At 41.3% G+C, this 26,502-nt stretch overlaps 1 protein-coding gene and 2 long non-coding RNA genes across 5 annotated transcripts in view; 1 reads left to right on the top strand and 2 right to left on the bottom strand.

Moving 5' to 3' along the window:
• The first annotated feature begins 1,329 nt into the window (after positions 1-1,329).
• LOC148330280 (LIM domain-binding protein 3-like) overlaps positions 1,330-26,502 on the top strand; it is a 32,611-nt gene continuing 7,438 nt past the window's right edge. Inside the window, exons 1-10 of one of the 3 annotated variants that reach the window (XM_088304332.1) lie at positions 1,330-1,491; positions 3,485-3,708; positions 11,287-11,438; positions 14,985-15,054; positions 18,498-18,520; positions 20,993-21,181; positions 22,709-22,875; positions 23,020-23,065; positions 24,456-24,506; positions 25,330-25,544. In XM_088304332.1, the coding sequence (XP_088160458.1) occupies positions 3,613-3,708; positions 11,287-11,438; positions 14,985-15,054; positions 18,498-18,520; positions 20,993-21,181; positions 22,709-22,875; positions 23,020-23,065; positions 24,456-24,506; positions 25,330-25,544 (1,009 nt within the window). In that variant the 5' untranslated portion in view covers positions 1,330-1,491; positions 3,485-3,612. Of the gene's footprint in view, positions 1,492-3,484; positions 3,709-11,286; positions 11,439-14,984; positions 15,055-15,837; positions 15,993-18,497; positions 18,521-20,992; positions 21,182-22,708; positions 22,876-23,019; positions 23,066-24,455; positions 24,507-25,329; positions 25,545-26,502 lie in introns of all 3 variants that reach the window. The other 2 variants (XM_088304333.1, XM_088304334.1) reach the window with 2 other exon arrangements.
• LOC148330282 (uncharacterized) lies at positions 5,110-6,026 on the bottom strand. Its single transcript, XR_015845023.1, has 2 exons — positions 5,430-6,026; positions 5,110-5,350 (listed from the first exon to the last, which is right to left on the bottom strand). It is a non-coding gene; the product is annotated as an uncharacterized LOC148330282 (long non-coding RNA).
• Positions 6,665-8,126, bottom strand: LOC148330281 (uncharacterized). Its single transcript, XR_015845022.1, has 2 exons — positions 8,026-8,126; positions 6,665-7,404 (listed from the first exon to the last, which is right to left on the bottom strand). It is a non-coding gene; the product is annotated as an uncharacterized LOC148330281 (long non-coding RNA).

The raw sequence follows: 26,502 nt of genomic DNA, 5'->3' as shown, positions 1-26,502 counted from the left end.
ATAATGGATGGATGGACTTCTTTTTTTTTATTTGCTCGAGAAGTGTCGTGGTACACCCTTGACTGGTCACCCATGTCAGGGCGGACATTTGTCAATATCAAGAATGTAGAGTTCAGTCTCATGAACTATACGGTCTTCCTCAGAGCGTACCGTGGAACGGTATTGTGACCCCCACCCGCACTGCACCAAAAGACAAACACATATTCACATTTGCTATGGATAATTTCTTCATCTTAAAAAAAAAGCTAAGATGATGCATGTGTTTTAGATGTCTCCCTCCTCTTATTCAATTGATGATAAAATGATTGCATGGAAATGTTTTATTAAAAAATATTTCACACCATGTACAGCCATACAGTGTGAACCACGGCATTGTTGCACGTTCGGCAGGAGAAACGTAAACGTTCCATTGCTGTTGCAGTAACAGCTTCTCTGGAAATAGGCGGAAGTAACGTAGGAGTTGCTGCACCAATGTGACAGTAATGAAGTTTTTTTTAAAATTTATTTTTCTATTTTGTGATTCAAAATGTGCAAATAGAAGAGCCAGGGGTAAAAGATGAAAAAAAAACAACACAGAGCAAAGAAATATATTTGAGAAATACGTGATTAAAGCGTTAGGTCATCAGCAGACGCGGTTCTGGAGCCTATCCCAGCTGACTACGGGACAAAAGGCGCACCACATCCTGAAGTGGTCGCCAGCCAGTCACAGGGCAAACTGTTCATCTTTTCTTTAAATGTACTTACACAACGGATTTCTGAAAGGCCTTTCAGGACTGGATCTCAACAAAAATTGTTCTTTCTACTCCTCTTACGAAAGAAGCTATTGTTTTTGGTCTCATTTTGAAGGACAACATATGTGAATTGGTGTTAAACAACCTATTATTGTAAGCTAAATATTTCATCCACAGCTCCAAATGGAAAAAGCCTCTTTTATCTGTCTTCATGAAGGACCTTACAGACAATCCCGTCAGCTCCGTAAAACTTATGAAAAAGAAAAATGCAACAGCTGTACTCAATTCATACGGTGAGTTTGGTGTTTTTGAAGACCTCTAACTTTGCAAACTTTTTCCTTTTTATTTTATTGACTATTTTTGTTTGTTTGTTTACATTATTCCTCTTATTTCTTTTTTGTTGTTCTTTTCTCGTGTTTGACAGTTTTGTTGATTCATTATGTGACTTGTGCGTTTATGTGCTCATGTTATATTAATCGTGCCATATTGTTTGTACATTTACATCCTGTGAGTTCATAAAAAATAGATAAAAAAATAAAATGAAATAAAAAGATCGCACACCACAGAAGAAGAATTAAACAGCTCAGAAGAAGAAAATCTCCCGCCTCGCTCACTGCTCAAGTGCGCGCCCATTGCCGTGCACGGAAGCCGCTTCCCGACCAAGTAGGATCCCAACGGGACAAACGAGCAACTCCACAGACTCCGCGGGCGGTCCGGAACACAGCCGCAAAGCCACATAATGGCGGCACAACACCTGCGGGTATTTTGACTCTTGTTTCTACTTGCTCTTTGTGGCCTTTTACCGCCTAATCCCGTTTATTTTCGTCACCGGTCGGAGGGGCGGGGCGGCACTCCCAGTGACGTGCATCCGGCGCAGGTTGCTTGTGACGTCATCGGGCTGGTCGCTGTTTTTGCACGGCGCCTTTTTTAGACGTGTACGCTTGATCCCCTGCACGGCTCGAGAAGGTAGCAGCAGGTTCTCCCAACTCGCACTGGAGAGACCAGAAAGAGATTTAAGGGACGATTTGTGGCAAAAGATCAATAGATAATGGGTTGCATTTTCATGTCCCACAAGATCCCCTTTCAGAATCAAATAACAATATGAAATAGAGGAATGTAACGAAATGAATAGATTATTACTCTTATTAATAAAATACAACAAAGTTGTATATAACACCGGAAGCAATAGAATACAAATAGAAGTGAACTCTATTGAAGGGCACAATTAAACCGTAGGGATGTGACAACAAAATTAAAATCAACCCCCAAAGCAAGAACAATGTCACGGAAAAGTGCTGGAATAAATTATTTAACCATCCCCAGCAAAATGATCTTTTTGGGAACTGTCTCAGACGTCCCGGCGACAGGCCCCCTGCATCCTGGGCAAGAGAGATCATCTCACATCCAAGCGACATTGGTGGCATTCCTGCCTGTGACAAAAGTGTCTAAATTTAGACACTGATACTGGTGGCCATGCTGTGTACATTGTGAAACATTTTTCAGCTAAAACGACCAGCCTTTCTTAGTTGCCTTGGCCTCTTATCTAAAAAAAATAAAAACAAAAAACAAAAGGTTTTTGTTAAAATAAAATAACCAAACTTGAGTTTTTTTTCCCCAGGTCATTATTTTCAATAATAAGAAAGAAAAAAAATCTCAATCCCTCTCTCTCTCTCGCTCTCGCTCTCTCTCTCTCTTTAGACATACATATTATATTATATTATATTCGATTATATTATATTAGTACTCATCAACCCCAATCTATATATATATATATATATATATATATATATATATATATATATATACAGCATGATGCAAATAGCGCTAATCTGCATATTTACATATTGACGGCGATTGCTTTTTGTTATATATCAGAATTTGACTGGTTCGGCCCACTTCGTAAGAAATTTTCCTCCATGTGGCCCCTGAGCTAAAATGAGTTTGACACCCCTGCTCTAAATTGTCCCTAGGTGTCATTGTGGCCCTTGTCTGTATGTGGCTGGCAACCAGTTCAGGGTGTTTAAGATTATTATGCTCAATGATTACAAAATGGGAATAATTGTGAAAAAAGATTATTATATAGTTTTATATTATATCAATGTCTAATACTGTAGTAAGCATACTTGACTTCTCAATTTGTTTTAATTTCTGTTAATTATGTTTTAATTATCAATTAATTTGACAATTATTTGTCTATTCATCGATGAATTGTTACATCTCTGCTGAACAATTGAGAATTCCAGACCAAAAAAAACTCACTTTGATTCGCCCGACATATTGTTGCATTTATTTGCACGTCAGGATTATTTTGTGGCTTTATGACTGGCCAACGCTCATTAATAGGCTATGTGACATTTCCGCAATGGCTCCCTTTCTTTTCACACATGGCCTATTCGTTGTTTTATTATCACTGGCCTCGCCCATTGTAGGGAGACCCTGAAGGGGCAGTCTGGATGAGGGTGTCTAAAAGAATCAAGTTGGTCTATATTAGCGCTGGTGAATCACGGTGAGCATGCCATAGCAAGTGTCCCCTTTCATGCCATTTAAGTCCAGTGACCCTCTCCCCCCCCCCCTCCATCTACCACAACCCTCCATGCTCCACCATGCCACCCAGCTATCTGTGTCTATTCTTAGCCTGTCACTAAAGCTCGTCCGAGCAGGCAAGTCCTCTCCCTTCTGGTCTTTCTCGCACTTCTTCATTGTGTTCAACTCATCGCGTCTTCTACTTCTTCTTCTTCTTCTTGTGCTCTCAGAGGCCCCCGGCCCACCCTCGCGTCCCGCCGCTCTGGCCGTCATAGACCACTGAGCCAAGACGACAACAAGAAAAAAAGCTGTCACCTCGTTTTTAGGAAAAAAAAGGAACTTTTCCCTCGCTTGGAACATGAGCTCGTACACGGTGTCGCTGCCCGGGCCCGGACCTTGGGGTTTCCGGCTCCAGGGAGGGAAGGACTTCAACATGCCGCTCACCATCTCCAGGGTAAGATGACGCTCACATTCTTCTTCTCCTTGGAGGAACGAGATTTGTTGTTGTTCTTCTTCTTCTTTTTGAGATTCTCAACCAGAAACATCTTTATTGGCCTGGTGCAGTTAGTACCCTTGAGATGCTAGCGATTCAACTTCCGAGTTTGTAGAGATGTCAGCGATTGTTTGGCTAACTTTTCGCCTCAACTTGAGATGCTGGTGACACAACTCACTTTACAACAAGTAGCAAAAATAAAACTAAGAGAATTATTATTATTATTATTATTATTATTCTTTTTAAAACAACCAGATAGTCTCCGCTAGCTTAATGGTAACTCATAATGGGGAACTCCATTGACAGGCTAACAATTAGCATCAATGGCGGTGGTGTTATAACACTTTGAGCAGCAGCTATTGGAACAGAAACAGTGTAGTAAGCACCATATGCACGTACAATATATCAATATTCACTGGCAAATATTCTTTATCCTCTGTGAAGAACAACTAATATTAGTGCGTCCTACAGAGCAATTAGGAGTCTCTGTATAGCCGATGTCTGTATTATAGGTGGCCCAGACGTGCACACCAGAAGGAGCAGCACATTGAGTTGAAGTGAAAAGTGTAACAAAAACTGTTTTAACATCTGTTTTTACTTTGGCAAAGAATGATCGAGATTCTTGCCGATTTTCTGACCTGTTGTGGAACAAACCAGTAACTGAATCATAATTGTTTCATCCACGTGCATTTTCTGCACTGTCAATTTGAAATAAAGGGATGGAAATCTGAAAAAAAAAAAATCTGGTTCTTTGAGAAAATAAATTGAAAATAAAAATATTATAAATGAAAATAATTGAAAGATTAATGGATGATCATTATTTGCAGCCCAAGTACAATGACTCATTAGGAATCAATCATGGTGTTTTTTTTTATATTGGTTTGCCTCCATCCTTCACGTGTGGTCTCAAAGGACTTAGAAAAAGATCACAAATGCTTCCGGCACCAACAATTGGCTTCCTAATTCTTTTGTGGTTCGTGTCCTGAGGGCAAAAGTCTTTTTGGGGCCACAAGTCAGGTGTGCGTGTGCGGGGTGCCATTGGGGTGGTGGCGGGGGTGTGGCAGCTTTCAGCATTTGTCCAGGGTGGACGAAAGCGGATCCGTCGAGGCCTAAAAGTGGAAGCAGTGTTGGTTTCACGTGTGCTCGGAATAGACCAGCTGGAAGACCAAAGTCAGGATCCTCTGTTGCACTTTGAGAATGTTACACGGTGATCGTTTTTGTCAGGAAGTCACTCTTGCGGTGTTGACTTTTCAACACTTTTTCGACTTGACATTTTCATTTGCCAGCACCTTTTAATTGAGTTTTCCTTGACTGCATCATAATGTGCAAGAGTGGAGTGTATACAGGTGTCATACACACATGTGGTACATGTAGGTTTAATACATACAAGGTGTGGTATATGTATGGTGTACTACACGCGGTTATAGAAGCAGCAGGTATGTAATGTAATGTTTGACTGGAGGTCAGGCAAAAGCAAGGCACATGCAGACAACAGCGAATAGCAGGGCATTGCAGATGCAGACTGTGTACTGGCGTGCGGCCGTAATGAAGCCCTACAAGGATCCAAGTCCATGCCCAATGAGTCCTCGGATTTGGGATTATCCTGTGAAATTAGTTGATGAAGATGGGCCTGGGACCAGCAACCAGTTCTATGTTCACAAAAGATGCTCAAAGAAGCTCACCAACTGGTTTGATCCTTTGAACCAAAGACATCACTAATTTCAAGGTTCTTGTTGGTTGATCAACAAATCTGATGTTCTCATCTTCTGATCCTTTCATGAAGGTGAGCTGCAACACCTAAAGCAGACCGCAACATGATCAAATAGAAAAGTCAAAATCATGCAATCTGCTGCGTTCATGCCATGTCTGCTCCACATTAGGATTTTGATGTCTAACAAAGTTCTGGCGTCTCATCCATCCGTGTCCACTTTCAGCATGAGCATTCAGTTAATTTTGAGTTCTAGGCTCCAGTGTTGTCATCTGCAGTGGTTATGATGCTTATACAATGCTGGATTTGACAGCATGAAGAGTCCATTTGATGGTGAACTGATGGAATCAAGAGAAGAGAGTCAAGAGAAGCGGCAGTTAAAATTGAGATTTCAGTTTTAAATCGAGATTTAAAAGGGAACTAAACCCAAGAACTCAAAACTTTGTTGTGTTTTAAATGCAAGATATGCACATTTTACATCACTACGAACATAGTGTTTTTTTTCTGAGACATCAAATTTGCTCTTTAGATCCATTTAAGATTACCATATTTTGCGGACTATAAGCCACACCTGCATATAAACCGCAGCAACCCTTTTTTTGAAAAAAACAAAAAAAAAACAAAAACAAAAAACAACGATATGCAAGCAGCACCAGGCTATAAGCCGCAGTTTTCTATGTTGAAAAAAAAAAATAGTTGTTTACTGCATGTACAGAACGATTTCGTACTGTGAATGCACATAAAGGTACATAAACAGATTGTTAAAACAGTGTCTTTTAACACGGCAACAACTTTGCTAATTAAAACAGAACAGACCCAAGAGAAAAAAAAATCGAAATTCATTGAATGTATTGTCTCAACTATAGAGCGCCCCTACCGGTGAAAGAAAAATCCACGGAAAAGCTCCACCGTTGTATTTGCCGTATAGTTCAAAATTTATGAAAAAAGTAGCGGCTTACAGTCCGGAAAATATGGTAGTTCCCCTTGAAGCAGTTCTATAGAGCTCATTTTCGCCTGTACTGCTGGACCTGAATCAGGAATTCTCTAGGACAAGGGTCACCAACGAGGTGTGCACACGCAGTCACCAGGTAGCCCCCCGAGCACATGACTAACCTGCAGGCCTCACCACTATATATATATAACTAGCTAATACATAATAACTCACCACTGATAGCTCATTGTGATTTCCTAGCAATGTTGTAGAAGTGATCATGTGAACAATGGCAGAAATTTATTGAGAAAAAAGTTTTGCATATTGACATTTATGTTTGCTAATTATTGAAAAAAAAAATCTCAAAAAGACATATCATTAATAATTAATGAAAAAAAGAAGTGTGCATCAACCTGGTAACCCTTCGTATTAATCAGCATCCCCAAGTAGTTTTCTGCGACTTAAAGGATGGTGACCCTTGCTGGAGGACCTGCAATTATGTCATCTAATTATGTGCCGGTTGCTGTGTTAAAGTGCATACAGACACGGCAGTATCGTTCCGTTGGTCTCTGTGTGAAAGGCCCACGATTGTCACTCGATTGTCACCATATGTCTCGGAAAAACACACATTTTGCGGAAACTAGGACTCGACTTTAAATGAGCCCAATGAAGTTTATTATCGGCGTCTTTCCTTCTTTTTCACGTCACAATTGTGCCACACTGCTTTCTTGTCAACGCGTTCAATCATTTTTCTCTTTCTGCTCACGTCGACAAATGTGAGCATCTTGAAAGTCATCTGCTCTTTTAATCCGCGTTGGCATCGCTGTGATACCCGAATCCGGCATTTGGACTTCTTCAACTCGCAAGTGGCAGATCGCTCAGCTGCTTTGCTCGGGGCTTTTGTGACTGACTTTGTAGAATGTGAAGATCCGCTCTCTCGTGCAACATGTCATTGCTCATCTTTTCGCCAAATGATTTCTCATGATTAGGTAGAATGAGATGTGATGTTTCCGGATTCCTGGTGATTGCAGAAAACAGGAGAAATCAGTCAGTTCAGTAAAGCGTTGCACCTCCAACAATTTGAAGCACAATGTAAGCCAAACATCAACGACTCCAAAAACCTGGACAAAAAGCAGCTCTTGGTCTTTTTTCACGTGTCCGTACAATATTAGAGAAAGCGAAAACTGTAATGTCCAAACACGAACTTGTAAAAGAATGTTGCATGGACAGTGCTACTCATCAAAGGTTGACTTAGGCAAAGGATTCTTCTATGTAAATGATTCATAACTACTGACAATGCTAACGTAACACAAAACAGCCCTTGTTAGTCTGCGACGCACTGTTTTTCTGCTGCCATTAAGTTGCGGCATGCTTTTGTACAGGTCAAACCAAAAAACATATTGTTCAAAACATAACTGCACTTGCTTGCTACTGTACTTGCAAACTCTTCTCAGGAAATGCATGCATGACTGTCCAAAAAACGACATTGTCCTGCACATGTGCTATTCGTATGTAAATGATGAATTTCTGCCTGACACATAGACATAAAACTTTGCCACTATATAAAGGCTGTCAAAAATTTACGTTCAAATATTTACGTATCAATTCCAAATTTGAGCAAATGGAATGTGTACAGTACCTGGACGGGTCCACTTGATGTAAGCCAGTGGGACGAGCAACTTCTTCTTGCAAAGCGCCGCTGTTAGAGCGCAACTGTTGACAGGCACACTGCCGTTTTTAGCTACTGAAGGTCAACCAACACACACACACACACACACACACACACACTGACAACACATACACGTCTTATCAGTTAGCTCGTCTGTTTGCATCTACTGTTGCAAGTGCGCGGGGTCACTGTAGTTACTTTAAAATGGCCAAGATAACCCGAGCAGATATTGCGGATATTTTTAGTCTACTCGGAATCACCCATCACAGCTAGGACTGTTGCGAGTTAAACCTTGCACTTTGGCGAGACAGATTTTGTTATCTTATTTGAGTCATATGCAGTACTCACCGCAATACCGTGTTCATTATGGTCAATGAAGAGAATATTAGTGGTCTAAAGTAACGCAGAACCCTGTTGGTTGTCATGACTTTGTTTTACTCCTATTGATTGTTTGCATTCATTTTATTTCACTCAGCTGGGCCGTCATAGTTACACTTTAGAAAGACATATTTTTAAAAAATATAATTATTGCAGGGTCATGTGCAATATTCAAACATTCTGTTTGTGGACTACTAAGTCAATAATAGTGGTCTGAGCATGAAACCCTGCGGGACGCCATCACTTACTTTCGGTACAATCAATTGTTTGCATTACATTACACTGGGCTGGGCCCTAAGCCTCCAGAGTTGCACTTTCGAAAGACCAATTTCTACCTGTCCTGTGCAGTATGACAATATGTTTTGTTGGTTGACAATTAAATAAATAGTCGTGGTCTAAGCACAGAACCCTATGGGATGCCATGACTTACAATTGCTGCTTTCAATTGTGTGCTTTCATTTTATTCGATGATGATTTTTAAAACTTAAACAATAACATTAACACAAACCTTCTTCATCTACAAAGTAAAAGCACATATTTGAATCACTGAACACCAATAACAGGGAGAATGTTAAATGTATGAATAAATAACACAACGGAACTTTATTTATATAGCACTTTCACAAAACAAATGTCAGTGAAATTGATCCAGATTTTCCTGTACCTTCAAATTTGCACTTGAGGTAATCAAAATAGAGGACACATAATTGATCCTCTGATGTGTTAATGTTGTTTTGTACTGCATTCAAGTTTTTATTGATTTATTGATTTTTTTTTTTATGGTGTACTCAATCGAACTGTTGTGTGTGTTTTCGCGAGTGTTTAAGTAGGCCAGATGTTCCTGCAAACCATCATCAAGCAGCTCAAATTAGTGCACTTTATCAGACCCTCATTGAATGACGGCATCAGCCAAGCACATACCATGAGTGAAAGCATGGCATGGCATGCAATTGATGGTCATGTGACATGGACGAAAATCTTTTAAGCATTTTATAAACATGCTCATTGACTACAGAAGCATTGAAGTCATTTTAAATCCTTTTCGAAACATAATCAATAACCTCCTCATTTAATGTTGTTTTTTTTTAACATTATCATCAATCACTGATTTTGTAAACAACATGACTTATGAAACTCTAAAATAACTGCAAATAATTGTGTCAATAATATTAATGAATACTGGCTCATTTGAAATCCTTTCATGAATATTATCGTTAACCTCGGACACATAGTACATTTAAAAAATTATTTATTACAATTATTGATGACTAACAGCACACTCTACACGTTTTAAATTATTTCATGAACATTTGCAATGACTACGGCCACTCAGTATTAATTTTAAATAACTTAACAAACATTATAAATGACTGAAGCCACGGAAAATAATCGTCATTGATTGGATCCGCAAAATAATACATTACAGAAAACACAATCTCATTCACTCCAGGGATGTTCTGAGCTGTAAAAAAAAAAAAAAGGCAGAAAGCAGCACAAAGGTTTGTTTTGTTCCAATTTTCCCCCAAATTTGTAAACAATTATGATCATTATTTTTTTAACGGGTGTCTGTTTTTATTTTAACCTCATTGTCAGTGTATTGAATGTTTCTCAGCAGTTTTGGGAGAATATTTAGGATTTATTTGTCACTATATTTCCCCAGTGCATTTCAATTGGCATCAATTCTATACAAATTTTGGCGATTGGTGAACCAGGCCCAATCAGTTCATTATACAGTAAATAAGTTTTTTAAATGGAACAGATGCATTGGTCCAGCCTAGGGCTGTGCCGATAATTCGATATCGATATGTATTGCAATAGTTAGGTGATTGATACCATTAGAAAATGTTATTGATAAATTATCGATCCCAAATTTCTAAAATGACTCCTCCAGCTGTAAAGTTCAGGGGTGGTGACTCATGGGTCAGTGGCTGCAAATAGCGGAGCAGCCACAAAGGGGGGGCTTTTGGGGGGTAAAAAGAGCAAGCTTGGCGTGTGCGCGCATGCATGCATGCATGCGTGCGTGTTGACAGCTGCAAAGGCTTCAAGGGGCGTCGCCACCAAGGCCGGCTGATGATCCGCTCCGCTTAGGTGAACTTGTAGAGATGCTGGACTGCCATGCCTGTCACTCGCATGACAATCATAAACATTACTTGCTACTAGAGCTGGGTGAGAAAGTAAAAGCTCATTTCTTTTAGCAAAAATCGGATTTCCGATTTTTCTTGCTTTTCTTCTCTGTTCTATTTTTTCGGCGAGAGTTTTTATCCAATTAGAACTGAGCTTACTTGTGTTGCCTCGCAGATTCAATAGCACGCCTTCAGAATGAACCATGCCGGCGTCTGTGCTGTGTTAGTGAACGGGCTCTAGAATTGATAGATAGTTGCAAACGCCAATAAAATCACGAGTTGTTTACAATGTGCCTTCTTGCAGGCCTTACAGTGAAAGTGTGAACGCGTCCTGTGATGAGATAATCACTTTTAAGAGGGCAGGGCCAGGCCAGATAATTTTACCCGGCGATCATTCTAAAATCTAAAATATATTCTTGCTTTTTTTAACCCACAATGGCCACAGAAGGGAAAAGTGTAGATTTGATTGCAGACATACTTGCAAGGCCATTTTCAAGATGGACCTTTTAAGAGAAGCTAAATCTCGTAAACTGAGATGGCCCAACATTCAATTGTGCGTAAGTTTGTGTCTGTATATTATTTTTCTAGCCGTGGTGTCATAAATGATGGTATTATGAGGGGGATTTATTCAAGTCGGACTAAGCAGGACTTCACTGAAGGCCAAGGTGGCCACTGCCAGATCCTAACCTTTGCTTACTGATTTCTGTTTGCGTGTGCTGATTTTGTCTAGATCACACCGGGCAGCAAGGCGGCGCACGCCAACCTGGTTCAGGGCGACGTCATCATGGCCATCGATGGCGTGAGCACAGACGGCATGACCCACCTTGAAGCCCAGAACAAGATCAAGATGGCCAACTACAATCTGGCGCTCACCATGACCAAGTACGAGCTAACGCCCTCCAGCTTAAACATGTTGTGTTTACCCGCCTGTGCCTTTTAAATGGAAGCCAGCAAATCAGGACACTGCATTTACTGTCCACTTTTACATCGAGACACGACATACAGTAATGGGGCTGGAACCCTGCTGCAAATAGCAAAAAAAACAAAGCAAAAACAAACCAAACAACTGACGGGCCTTGAACACATCCATAGTTGCCTACATTAGTAGTATAAAATTCAAATCAAATTTCCAAACCACTAACTCATTCACTGACAGGGTCGTTTATATCCGTTAGCAGGAATCCGGACGTCATAAACATAAAAGGGTTTCCACCAAACCACACTCTTTTGAACTGAAGCTGTTCATCTCTTTAAGATTTGTACAACATTTTCACTGAACATTATTTGATATGAAGATATGAAGTACGCTTATTTTGCTCCTGCAACCTCAGTCCTCAAATCCTGAGTAGCAGCCAATTTCAGAATGTCATCTAAGTGGTTTGTGGTCATTGAAGTGCTTTTCAGTGTGCCATCCAGTGGATAAAATTAGCAACAACAGTTAAACTTTGGTTGAAAATTTGCAGTTGATATGTTCAATCCTCACGGGCTGGATTGGATCCCCTGACAGTCATTCTGGCCCATGGGCCTCATATTTGACACCACTGACCTAAAACATCTTTCCCTCAGATAGTTCACAAAATTGCTCTTGTCATTTGTGTTGCTATTGTCCTCAAATCACTATTTGTTAATTAATTGTTTCTCTCTCCCTGGGAGGACTTCATTTTGTTTTGCATTCTTCATGTTCGCAAAAGTGTCTTCTTCCTTGCGCAAAGTTTAATTCCTCCCTTTTGTTGTCTTTCTTTTCCTCTTCCCGGGAACTCCAGCTTATGGCTCATTGAGGGGAAGGAAAGTAATAACACAAATATAGTAGCAATGTGCGTGCCAAAGATGTGAGCCGATATGAAGATATTGTGGACTCGTGCGTCCCTGCGCGCGCATGAAAGTTGATCCCGGGGAAAAGACATCACATGACCAACACAACACAGAGGAGACAGTTCACAAAAGCAATTTGGTCACTATATTGAGCCACCTCATGCCTGTGATTCTTTTTCAAAAGCTAGGCAAGGCAGATTTATTTATATAGCCCATTTCATACACAAGGCAACAAACTAATAAGATTCAAGGCAAAGCAGAGAAAACTTACAAAAATTATTAAAATGTACGGTGACAACATTTAAAGACAAAACTTCAAAAACATTTAAAAGTAAAGAAATAAAAGTGGGTTTCCAAAATAAACAAAAGAAAAAAATAAAATTGTTTAGAGTTGAAAGCAGTGAAGAAGATGGGGGACAGTGCCCTCTGACGAAGGGTCGATTGGAAGCGGCATGCACTCCTGTTGCGCCCTTATGTGACAAACAAAACAAAATCCTGAGCGAATTTTTCCTTTCTAATTAAATGAATTTCCTCTGTCTGACCGAGACTTGGACAGGTCATGGTGAGTATAACGCTTTAATTGAATTGTTGCTACCTGACGGTGCCTTATTGGCGCTCTAAGAACTTCAGGCCATGGTGGAAGAACGGTGAGTATTTTTCAAAACAATTAGAAACGGTGTATGTTTGCCGCTTGCCGCATCAGTCGCAGCTTTCTATCTTTGACGTAGGCCATTTTCTGTCATTTAATAACCTCCTACTACAATATAATACAACTTTATTTAGATTTCATTTATTTGAATTTCACAACAGCTGGAGCTGTAAGAAAGCTTTCCACATGGGGTCATATAAATTAGCAGGAAAATTAGAACGCAAATTAAAACACCTATACAATTGATACCAGAAAAAACAGTGACAGTCTCATGTTGAGTCGAATGCTAAAGAATAAAAATGTCTTCAAACAAGTTTTAAAGGTAGGCTGAGGGAGGGGGGGGGGGGCAAGTTTGAGACTGTTTAGATAAGATGCCAGGGGGCCAGGTCAACAGGATTGAAAGCAAAAGGGCCGCTGGGACCGAACACCATAACCTCTCTCTTCTTTTCATTGAAATTCAGGAAGTTTAGTGAAATCCAGATTTTGATATCCTCTGGGCAGGACAAAAGTGGTCTCAAGGAGAAATGAAGGAAATTCCATGTTTTTGTAGGATGGAACCTAGAGACAGCAAGTATAACGAAAACAGCAAGGGCCCCAATACGGAATCTTGTGGGACACCGTACCACAAAGGGGCAGAGCGGGACTCAGTCCAACCTCGGCGAACACAGAAGGTCCTGCCAGTCAAATAGGATCTGAACCACTCTAGAGCGCTACTACTAATGCCCAGCTGATGCTGCAAACGAGCCAGAAGAATACAGTGGTCCAATCACATGACATTTGGCATGTTCTCTTTGATATCCTTCTTATCTGTGATGCTGTTAAATCTGCAGCAGCATGGATTTGGACGTTGCCCCTTGGTCTCCCCAAAGCTTTTTTTTTTTTTTTTTTTTTAAATAGATAAGATCTGATAAGTTGAGTGAGGAAATGAATGTCGGTGCATCTCATAGCCAAGCACCAGTGCTCCGGGTGATGCAGATAAGACGCAATGCTCGGGTTGAGGATGAAGATGGATTTTGACCTCCCCCAGCGAGAGTGTATTGAGCCTGTGGAGATGAAGATGTTTGTTGTCACGTTCCTGCGGTCAGTGTGGCACCATCATTGTCATTCTTTTCTTGCTTTTCAAACACCGCTGTGACCCACATAAAAATGAAGATGAATCCTAAAAGCTATGAAAATGCACATGTTAAAACTGTTCAAATCTAACATTTGATTAAATAAGTAATTAAAATATTATGATAAAACGAGTCTACTATCCCTTTAAGACACTTGCCGTGCCTCGCCTGTATCCTTTAAAGGCCTCAACACACCAATCTGCCGTCGGAAAGTCGATACATGGCGTCTGGTGTGGCGCGCCACCTTGTAAAGTCGGACCCGTTGTTGGGGTTTCTGAAGCGTGTTTGCCCCATTCAACATGTAGAATCGGGTCGGGCTGTTGGGACAAATGATCATTGTGATTGGCTGTTAGCTAGTGAATCAGCAGAGCTGGGTAGTTCGTCCCGGGGGGCGGAACGGTCAGGGCCTGCGGCCCGGCCGGACACCCATTTTTGGGGCGCGGGGTGACAAATTATATCGATTAAAAAAAATTCTGGAAGTGGATGTTAGTCCGGTCCACCTCGTGCGCATGTTGAACCTACTTGCGAAATGGCCAAATGAGAAAAATTGCCTCAGAACGCGTCTTTAGCGCCACTACTACTGTTTGTGTATGAAGTGACGTGAGGCAGCAGCGTGCATTCAAGCGTGCCTGTATTTCCTTACTCTGACATCCCGTAACCCGCACCTCCCACCTATAACTGGGGCATACCATTACAAGTTTTGTAAATTGTTCAGTTTATTTTTTTTGCTCACTATCCTGAGTTAAGTTAGGCTCAAGGAAATTTTTTTGCGTGAGGGAACTGTGCACACACTTGGGAGGGAGGCAGAGAGAGAAAGAGTTCCGTGTCATGAACATTTTGCTCTCTTCCGCGTAGGTCGAAGCGTCCTGTTGTCATGCCAACGCAGAGAATTGACACCGGCATTCCCATGATCCCTCACCAGCAGGTCAGCATTCCCGTTGTGCTTCACTCTTCTCTGTTCCTTTGTGTACATTTGGAAGCCCCAAATGTGACATTTTGCCTTCCAAAGCTGAGGAAACCACCCAAAGCCTTGGACACTCATTTGACATGAATTCTCGTACTGGGGATATCGGGGGTTCTCAAACTTTATGGGTCCAGCAACCCCTTACAAGGCCACCTTCTTTATCCTAATTAGTTCATCCGAAATGTTGTAGGAATTAAAAGTTTTTTTTACAGAGAAGAATGCGTAATCTTACGACTTGAAAAAAGTCGTCATTTTACAACAATAGCATTGTATTTCTCCTAGATAAGTGGTAGTAATATGATGTTAAAGTCAAGTTTAACAAAGGAAGAGTCATATTTTAACAAGTGAATCTCCCCAAAGGGATTCTTATAACATGCCTTTTATTCTGAAAAAAAAAAAAAAAAAAAAAAAACCTTTATATCCCCAAATTTCTATTTTTCTAATAATTTGATCTTGTCATAATATAGAGCTGGAGAAAAAAAAACAAGTTTAATCATGAAGGCATGTCAACTAATGCTGTGTTTCATTGATGCATCTTTGTTCATATGCACTTTTTGAAATGACATCAGAATTAATTGCAAACTATTTGCAATGCTATGGCATGTTGGGGAACCGGGGACGGCAGTTTGAGAACCTGCTATACTGCTCCCATCTGGTGACTTTAAAAACAGGTTAGAACAGAGGCATATGAACAAGTTTATTGAAAATATATCTGCCCCATCTCCTTTCTGGCCGTGGTCGCAGGTGAATGGTCGCTTGTCGGCCCGTGACGCCTCACCGGGGCGCGCGGAAGCGACCGGCAGCCCCGCCCACAGGAAGCAGTATAACTCACCCATCGGCCTGTACTCAGAGGAAACTCTGAGGGAGATGGCAGCTATTCAAGCTGGCCTACACGTGGGGTACGTAGCCAGGAAAAAACAAAAAAAGTGTGATGAGCTAGGACTTGACTTGCAGTGCTACCTTGATTCTAGAGTAAGACCTGACTGATTAATGGGATAATTGCCCTTTTCAAAATAATCATAATTGGCTATACTTTTGACGATTAAATAAAGATATATTGTCACTTCCTCATGAAGCGCTAAAGAGCCAATATTTGTCGAATCTCTTCTTAAAATGTTCCCCCCCAACAAATCTTTGTCCACATTTACACAAAGGCTGAAACTTAGGCAAAACTAAAAAAATATCATGGTGAGGAGGCTCTGCAGCACTTGTAAATGAAATGACTGTAATAAATGGCCTCACCATAACTGGGACAGTACATCGTCTCCGCCTAAGCATATTGCAGTGAATGGCGTTAGCGCTCCATCAAATGGACAAATGGCACAAGGACATCATCCTGGGCAACACTGACCAGCATTTATAGTTGATAAATAACCTTTAATTGGAAACACTTTGGCCAATTCTGATTATTTTCTGGTGGGAAAAAAAAAGTTGCATTAGTCGATAAAAGTCTGTCGGGCCCAATTTTTTACAATCCAATACAATGCTGTTTTCCTCCCTAAATAAATACAGCGCAAATAAGTTAGTGTAACAGACCGCTGAATACATCATGATACACTCATGTGAGATTTACTTTTCACCTACTCATTGTTTTTGTCAAGCTAAAGCTATCCCTAATATAAAAGTATTGCTTTGACACCATCTTGTGGCATCTTGGTTCCAATGAGCCATGTTGAAGTGAGTTGAGGAGCTTAATTTAGTGATTTGTCCAACACCCCCACCAACCCGTTGCATATCTAGACAATTATACAAGTCAAGGTACCACTGTACTTGTGTTGTTTGATCACCACCTAAGTTGCAAGAGCCTCGTGCCATGTGACAACGGCAAAAAAGCAAGAGCTTCAGAACATTGCTGTCAAATTGAAAACGTCACCAAGTGAAAGCAGGATGAGCAAACTTGTGTGCTGAATAGCTACTTTGGATTTGTTCATATAAATAATAAAAATAATCATCTTTGTCCTCGTCTGTCCTCGTCCTTTTAAAGCGCTTTTATCCTTGAATTTCACTCCTTGCCACAAAAAAAAAAAAAAAACATCCGTGCATGATGACAGGCTCACGGCAGAGTTTCAGCTTGCTAATTTCCTATTCACATCCACTTAGTGTAATTTTCGGAGTGCAAAACACACCTGATTAAAAGCCACAATAGCTAAATTTAGCCATAAAAACGGATTTGTACATACATTAGCAGCTTTAAACGAATAGCTGTGAGACTCCTATCTTTGCCTTTTACCCCCCAAAAAAACGCTGAATACAGCTCGAGTTACCCAGCATAGCGGAACCTTTCTCAGATTGTTGTTGTCACACGAGGTAAAAAACAGGTGAGCTCGAACAGGGGTCCCGCTGTAGAGATGGCTGTATTTATTGAACTTCATTACTTTGCTCAAAAGAAATGTAGTTAAGATGCTTATTTTGGCTCTCAATTGCTTCTTTACATAGCCAAGTATATCGCTTATGTTAAAAAAAAAAAAAAAAAAAAAATTGTCGTCCTCCGTCCCCAAAATTGCTGTCCTTCTGGGACGGACAGACGGACTGTGCCGTCTCTGTGACGAAATACCCATCTCTGTTAATCAGTCAACAATTAATTTAAAAAACATATTCAAATGATATTTCAGTGTTGTATTAATTGGATTAAATTCATTAAAATGATTTAAATTAAACAGTCAAACAAAAAAAATGCATTTTTGTTCCTCAATTTTAGGGAAGAAAAGGAAACAAATATGAAAAGACTGTTGATAAAGATGAAAGAATTCAAGATTCCATGATGAGGCAAGAAGAATTTGCGATCAGATTTTGCCCAGCCTGCTTTTGCAGAGATTGCATCTTCCTGTCGACTGTTTTGAGGACGTTTTGCAACAGAGCTCCGACTCCGTTACCCAGCATGCTTTTGGTGGCGACTTGCTCACTGGTTGGTTGGTGCTTTGGAAGGTTGCGTCACTTGGCTACAAAGACACTGCTGTGTCAGTCAAACCATTTTAAGCCCAATCGGGGCCAATTTCCAGACTCCTGGGGGGGGGGGAGTGTTCGCCGGGTTTACTACAAGTAAGGAATGATTCGCAGCCAAGAGAACCACATTGATTTGTTGTCAGTGTTTTGTTTTTTCTGCCAGTGCTGGCAGGCATTTTGAGAATTTCCGAGGGTGTTTCTCTGTACGTATGGAACCGTTCGCCATTAAGATTAGTTTAGTTGGACCCTCTTCCAGAGAAGCAGCAAATGACATAATTCCTGATGATGTCACTCACACTTTTCCTCCTCAGTGAGACGTTTACCTACTTGCTTCCTCTGGAGCTGTCTCCTTCTCCTCCTCCTCCTCCTAAAAGTGATGTCACGCGACTAATCTCCTTCTCTCTCCTCATCTCCCTCATATTGGCTGGCCGCCTTCATCCTGTGCCAATGGCCAAAACCAGGTTTTCAGCCCCCCCGCTTCCAAGTTAGTATCGTCTTGCCAAGTGTATCAAGTCTCAAGTGTGCGCATGTGTTTGCGTTGTCATGGTAGCGCTGATTTTAAAGTTGCATGGCACGTTGGCCCAGGAAGAAGCTGCTGATTTGAGGTGTGTTTGTTTTTCAGGTAGCAGTGCTACTAAAGTGGCCTTTTTATTCATTTTCTGATGAAATAAATTAAATGCATTTCATACACTGCATCTTTGAATTCAGAATAGAACTGTAACAATTAATCAATTGACAACTAATTAGTTACCAAATTAGTCGGCAACTATTTTGATAATGGTGTCCCCCCCCCCCCTCAATTTTTTTTCCCCCCAAAGGGCCAAAATATTTGAATTCTTACTGGTTTATTTTGGGCTGCAGAGTCTGCAAATGTCTTCAGTTTCTTTCAATTGGCTCTCGTTTTTTCGATCAAATTTTTCTTGAATATTCACTGATTGACAGTTTACAAAATGTACTTCGATTGTTGCTAAAAGTAGTGTTTGTGCTTTGACATCACCTGTTTTTTTTTTTGCATTTGTTTCCTGTGAATATTGCAGAATTTTCTGAATGTTTGCTTGATATTTACGTGAAACCTCATTTGCATATGGAAGGCTTTCCATGGTCACTATTTTTCATGATATTGCATCACTACTGGACATTGAAAAGACACATACAGCCTCATTAAAGTTGTAGCATAAAGAGAATACCAATGACATAACTTGCGTGTGTGTGTGCGTGTGTGTGTTTTGCTTTGTCTTTTGGCTCTTTGTGTTACGTCAAAAAAGAGGAAGAGATTTCTACAATAAGATGAAGATGAGGATGCTAAAGTTTGCTCAACATAGAGCGACAGGACACAATTGGTCACAATCTCGTTCCGCTGTCACTTTTTTTTTTTTTTGCGTTTGATCTTTAAAGGCCAGGTTGATATTCAAAATGATACAAATGCCTTGGTGCGTTTGTGTGCGTGCGCATGCATGTGCACATGTCAAACTAATCAAGCCGAGCAGCGTGGGCGGTTCACGAAAATGACGGCATACGCGTTGCTTTGGTTTGCTGTGTTGTGTTGCCGGTCGAACGGCAAACGTCACACGTCCGTGACGTTTGATTGGCGAGAGCATGTTGATCCCGGATGTTAGATGAGGCTACATGCGTGTGCTTGAGGGGCCGTCAGGGTCAGAATTACCTCTCACACACTACACAAACACTCTCACACTTATTGCTGAACCATTTCAAAAACTCAACTGAAATACTCTCAGACACACTACTGAAATGCTTTCTCACGCACAGCTGCAAACCTCTCTCGCTGAAATGTTTCCACACCCTTCAATGAAAATGCTTTCATAGGCGCCACTGAAGCAGTCTCACACAAAACAATACAATACAAGTTCATTTATTTAGCACATTTCCCAACAAAGCGCTTTATATATGGATAAGTGGTAGAGAAGATGGCTGGATGGATAAACATCTGGCTTAATTCAGCGTTTTGTACCTCTGTGAATGAGAATACAACGTTCGTAGTAGCTTCATATTTGTTTAACTTTGACCAGTTGCAAATCCTGCATCAGCGTGGGCTTAAGACACAGCTAAAGTTTGGCACATGGTACCCAAAAACTCTCATTACTACGAATATTCTCTACAACTTGTCTCCAAAAAAGTTACGACTGAAACTCTCTCACACTTAATTGAAATCTTATCAATTACTGAAATGCTCTCACACACTCACAAATCAAATGCTCTTACTAACACACCTGAAACACGCCACTGACATGGCTAAACACGACTGAAATGCTCTCACACGCATACACCACTCAATCACAGTCGCTGCTAAAATACTCACACCAATTATTTAAACACTCACATTCATATATATACATTATAGAAAAGCTTTGATCTTCACGACTGAAAAATCTGTCACTTAACTGCTGAAATGCTCTCACACACTATTGAAACACTCACGCACACACAACTGAAATGATCGCACAAACTACTGAAAGAGATTTTCTTCTAAAAACACTCATCCGAAAAATCTTGTCACACATACAACCCAAATCTGCTCACATTCATCACTGAAAAGCTCTCACATGCACAACTGAAAATTATTTTCTCACGCTTACAAGCACTCTTAAATAATTTCACATGCACTGCTGAAACGCTCTCACCCGCGTGACTGAAGCGCTCCGACAACACACACGCAACATAACTGCCAATGTTTGTAGTATAGTTGTATGTGTGAGAGGCTTTCAGAGGTGCATGTTGAGAGTATTTCAGTAATGTGTGAGTGTGTTCAGCTCCATGTGCGAGAGGTAATCCCTAATAATGCCCCACCTGTCGATGGATCTTTTGCATTGGATGTGGTCATGTAGTGTCCCTAATGGAGTGTCCCCATGAGGGATTACGTCACGCAATCGAAAAAACCTTTGCATGCACGTTGACGTTAGTGCGTCTTTTTCACCTGTGCGCCGTCCTCCCGTCTCAGTGCCGCCAGCGCCGGCGTGCTCGTGAAGGAGGGCGGCACATCCAGCCATAAGGCCATTGAGGTGACGGGCCCGGGAGGCAAGGCCACCATCATCCACGCCCAGTACAACACGCCCATCAGCATGTACTCACAGGATGCCATTATGGACGCCATCGCCGGGCAGACCATGAACAAGGGACATGATGCTGGGTGAGGAGGCCACCTGCTTTGTTACTTCCTCCTCGTCCTCTTTGTGACAAGAGCCCCGAGTTAAAACAGAACAACATGACATGTTCATAATCATACTGTCAATTATCCACAATGTCGTGAGCCGTGACTCATCACATCACAAATGGACAAAAAGTGATTTCACTTATCTTCATTTTGTTAAATACTTGCTGAAAACAATATCCTGGTCTTAAACGTGTTTAGCGCTTTTCATGTTATTTACTAGGGAACAGAGCTGGGCAATTGACCCTTTTTTGCCAGTCAGTACCCCACCCTCTAGCCGCGGTCTGGATAGACGTCTATTCATTTATTCATAAAAATTGTGACAAATTGTGGGCCGGACTAAAATCCACGACCGGCCTTCATTAATCAAACCTTTTTTTTTTTTAATTTGTCACACACCCCCGGCCCAAAAATGGACGTCCAGCCGAGCCGGAGGGCTGGCCCGTTCCGCCCCTGGGACGGATTGCCCATATCTGGCACGACACTATATAAAAACGTGTATAGGGCAACTAATAAGCAGGGAATGAAGCTGTGTTCAGAATTGTTTACTCATTCCCTAGTCCTCAATCAACAAAGGGATTCTTGGTTGAATGTTTAAGGGTACTATCGACCTCTGCTGATTAGAGAGTAGAAAATGAGTAAATAATTCCTAATCCAGCGGATGTTGCCAAGAAAATGTCGTTTCACTCTTTGGGAAATCTATGAATCAATTGTCGGCTTCAAAGTGGAGCAAATTGTGAACAATGTGACGCCTGTCAACACTGCATCATCTCTTGTTTATTGTGGCTGCCAAGATAGCAGTTGGCCTTGGTTTCCATTGTTATGAAGAATGAGCATTCTTCCGGTTCCTTAGACTGTCTGGTCTCCCCCTTGAAAGGAAGTTGTTTTGTGGTGAATGCAAGTTGCTGCTGAAGGTGACATCAGGTTTCAGGATGGAAACGTCACGATTGGATTTGTGAAGCTGGCTGGTGATTTGTTGGATGACTTTGTTCCCTTTCAGACGTTCTTTGATTAATTTGATCGAAGCCTGCGGTCACAAAATGAAAATCTCCGCATTGTGGTTCGAGCGTAGTAGGGAAATAAGTGAATGATTAAGCGTTGCAGTCTGCATTTTGGCATGTCTTGCATGAACACTTTGCTGTTTTGTCCGCTCCGAGACGATCAAAATCATCTTGTGAAAAGTTTGCACTCGTCCTCTGACAGTCTGTGTCAATCTCTCAGATTTAAAAAAAAAAAAAGAAAAAGAAGAATAATCAAAGCAAATGTTCTAAGCTCCCTTTTCTGCCGTGTTTAGCATAGCTGTTCGTTTCCTTGTGTAATATTATTTGTAATATTTCATATATTAATATTTAATATATTTCATTCCAAAGTTACTTTTTTTATTTTGTTTCATCACCAAGAAAAGTCCCCCCAATAGAAATCTCCCTATTCTCTGAGCTGCCTTTTTGTGGGGGTCTTATGTGGGTGGGTTGGTGCTGGTGGCGTCCTCCCTATGTCTGGTTCCAGTCCACTTCCAGAGCATCTGGTGGACAGCGCCTCGCCCGTTTACCAGGCGGTCCAGAGCACAGAGGTAGGAGAGGATGAGGACGAGCGAGGACACCGCCGCCAAGCCGGCATGCAGTCCAAAACCTTCCAAACGCTCACCCAGATGATGGAAACAGAAATGAAAAGTGGTAAGAAGACGGACGCCATCACGTGCTTTAAATATTCCAGGAATCTTCATCATGTAAATCCTCAGTAGGCGACCTCATATGTGGCCCGCGGGCCAGACTTTGCGTCACTAACACACAAGTGACGGTTTTGTTTGTGTCTCACAGTAATGGAGGATGAGGAAGAGGATGTTAAGGTGTTGATGAAGACCAGGTAGGCTGTGTCACTCACACCTCAGAACCTGCACAGGAAATGCCGCACCACCTCGCCCCGCCCCGCACACCACAATTCACCTCCAACCTTACCACTTCCCACCACACCTGTGACATACACGGTGGATGACTGGTTAGCACGATCGCCTCGCAGTGCAGAGGTCGGGATCGATTCTGGCTCCGGCCTCTTTCTGTGTGTGGAGTTTGCATGTTCTATTCCGGTTTCCTCCTACGTTCCAAAAACATGCATGGTAGGTTGAACACTCTAAATTGACCCAACATGTGAGAGTGTATCCATATATATATATATATATGTATATATGGAACCCTCCGTGGTCCTTGTCACATCTATTCTCAGTGAGCTTCTTTTACCACAGGATGGCGCAGTAGAACTGATTCAGCAGACACTTGATTCGGTACACTCATTGGCAACATTCTCCAAAATGAATAAAGTTCACCTTTGACATTGTCACAAAGATAATTATTCAAAGAATTATTATAATTGTCTGTCAATGATGTAACAAGAAAAACACCAAACTATTACCACGATTACAGCGCGCCTAAAAATGAACAATTACTCTTTGTATCAAGTTGAATAAATTAACAATGTGCTTGTTATTATTCAGTGAACATTTTTGTCCAAACGGTGTCCATCAAAAGCATTGTAGCCTTCGGTAAAAGCCAATTTTTGTTCGTATTGACTGTACCTAATGAAGTGTTCAATGTGCATTCGGCAAGTTCACGTGCAACGAAAGCGTCACTTGGAGATCCAGGCGTCAAAACGGGCTCAGGGCTTTTCTGTTGTCATCGCAAAAGCAGCATTTGGATTGTCGCATGACTCAAAACGACAGCGGCACACTAAACTAATACTCATTTGCATGTGTGTGTGCGTGTGTGGGGGTGCGTGTGCGTGTGTGTGCTTTGTCATTCTTACTGCACTAACATTCTTGCAGTTGTGGTCTTTTGTTTGGCAAACGTTGCCTTCATGTGCAGCAGGGATTTTTGTTGTTGGTGGTGGTCTTTCCCCACAAAGTGTTGATTAACATCTTGATGGTGTTTTCTTGCCACTCTTAAGCTCTTTCCTGGGTATATGTGTTGCCTTCAAATGCAGCATTGAAATGTGTTGCATTCAAGCTCTGCTGGAAAATTGTGCATCCGCTGACAAGAACATTGTTGAAAATGTGACTTATTGAGAAGAAAACATTCTGGAATTGGGTCACGTTTTGGTGTCGCTAATTTCGGAGGAAGTTGAATTCTCGCTGACGCACTTGGCCTCACCAGTTTGACGTTGAGAGCCCATCGTCTTCTTGTTCTTTTTCTGTCCGAGGCTCCCAAACGCCACACGTGTCGGATGGTGACATTTGCTCTTGTTTTGTATCTTACACTTGCAGTCTGAAGCATCAGTCGCCCGCCGGCGTCCAGCACAAGGCGGCCGTGTCCAGGTACCGCCACCACCCAATACCCGTCGCAGCAGGTCGCCCCATCGCAACGCCATCGCTTTTCTCTCGTCTCATTCAAGCGTTATGCGGCACAGCTTTAGCACTCATTAACATATCTTGTGTGAGCCAGGCCCACTTCACAGCTGCGTCTGAATGGCAAACTAGAGAACGCTGTTCATTTCAATGGATAGATACAGTGCTGCCTTGACTTAAGAGTGCCGTGATTTAAGAGTCTTCCAGGTACGAGCCGAGCCGTTGCTTGGTCTGTTTTTTTTTTCTTTTTTGCTTTCGCTCTCCAACCAAACAAGGAGAGCCGCATTTGGTGATGCAACTTCAGCCATTTTATCAAAGAAAATAATTGTAATTGAAATACAGAATGAAAACACTGGCTGCTGGAGCTGCTGTTGACCGCAACTCACGCCCTGATGCTCACACACGTACTAAACCTGCCAACTTCCATGAAAAACTGGGGTTAACGGTATTATGTTTTTATACAGCTCTTCATCAAAAAGTAACCCCCTCCAAATAAGCAATGTTTTGGGGGCAATGAAATGAATTAATTGCACTTTAACTCTTGTCACTGGGTAGTATTGTTGTGGTCCATTATTAAATTCAATCAAGAACTTCGCCATGGAGCAAATTGAAGTACTCGCATACTTATGAGGAAAAATGACGCATTATCAAGAAGGTGTTTCGTTCATCCTGCTTTTTCATAATTGGCTAAGCTACTCATTTTCATCGTCAACTAAGCTTACGTCGTCATCACGGCCGTCTTGCCAGTTGTTGGTATGGTCCTTGACAGCCTCATCTCTTGTTTCATCCCCAGTCAATTTGGGCAGCAGTCCCCTGCCAACTCCGCGCCTACCGCTCTGCAAGGCCCACTTCCAGTGCATTACCAACAGGCCCCGCCCATGCCGCAAGCCCCACCTCCGCAGCACTACCAGCAGGCCCCGCCCATCCAGCAGAGTTCCATTCAGATACCCATGGGCTGCGCCCCTCCCAAGGTGGTCAGCACAGCCTGCATCTACCCGTTGCAGCCAGGTGAGAGGGCCAATCTGGTCATAACGTGACCTTTACGTGAATCCTCACATTCAAATTGAAATTTGTCAACTAGGCTCTTGTTTATTGTTTTTTTTTTATGTGGAAACTAGGGGTGCCCAAAACAACTTTTTTCACTTCCAATCCGAGACCGATATTGTGGCCTGTAATGTCTGATACCGATATCGTCCAATACGATATCAGCGAGAATTGATGCTGTAATTTTTTTTTTCAATATGAATTGTTAGAAGAAACTTGATGAAGTTATACTATTAAACCAAATAACTAGAGTTAGCAAAGGTAGGTATGAGAATATATGACCAATTTATTCAAATATTCAACCTCAAACATGAGAATGTTTTGCATGCACTTGAATAAAATAAATTAAAGCAGGGCTCTCGACTGTTTTTGTACTGTTTGGAAACGGGCAGACCAACTTTTTTTTACTTTACCAGCGCTAAGGTTCGAAAGATTTATGACTGAATCATATTCACAGAGATTGCAGAAATTCACATCCTTAACAATTAATTAATTTTTCCACTTTTTTTTTTAATTCTGTGAGGAACGTTACAGCGGGTCTGCGCATGGGAGTGTTTTTCTGTATATTTAATAGTAATTCTTCAAAGAATAAATAAACAAAGGAATAAGCCTTCATTCAATATGTCACTAAACATATTACTTTACACATTGCATTAGTTATTATTGTTGTTGTTATTATTATTAATTAGAATGGATGATGTGTTAGAGAAAAAAAAAACAGGGCAGATTCGGAATCAGTGCCAAAAATTCAAAAATAAAAGTTTACTTACATCCCTGTTAAAAAAAAAAATCTGTCGACATCTGTTGACCAATGTTATTGCTCATTTCATTGATTGATTAGTTATTGGTTGATCAATGTATTGTTGGTGTTTTTAGTTGAGTACTTGATTAGTTGGTTAATTGATTAGTCCTTTGGTTTGTT

The sequence above is a fragment of the Idiotropiscis lumnitzeri genome, chromosome 9, assembly GCF_059441095.1.
Source record: "Idiotropiscis lumnitzeri isolate Australia: NSW breed Sydney's pygmy pipehorse chromosome 9, RoL_Ilum_1.0, whole genome shotgun sequence".
Taxonomy (NCBI): domain Eukaryota; kingdom Metazoa; phylum Chordata; class Actinopteri; order Syngnathiformes; family Syngnathidae; genus Idiotropiscis; species Idiotropiscis lumnitzeri.
Note: the sequence above shows the minus strand (reverse complement) of the source record. Positions and strands in the feature narration are given on the sequence as shown.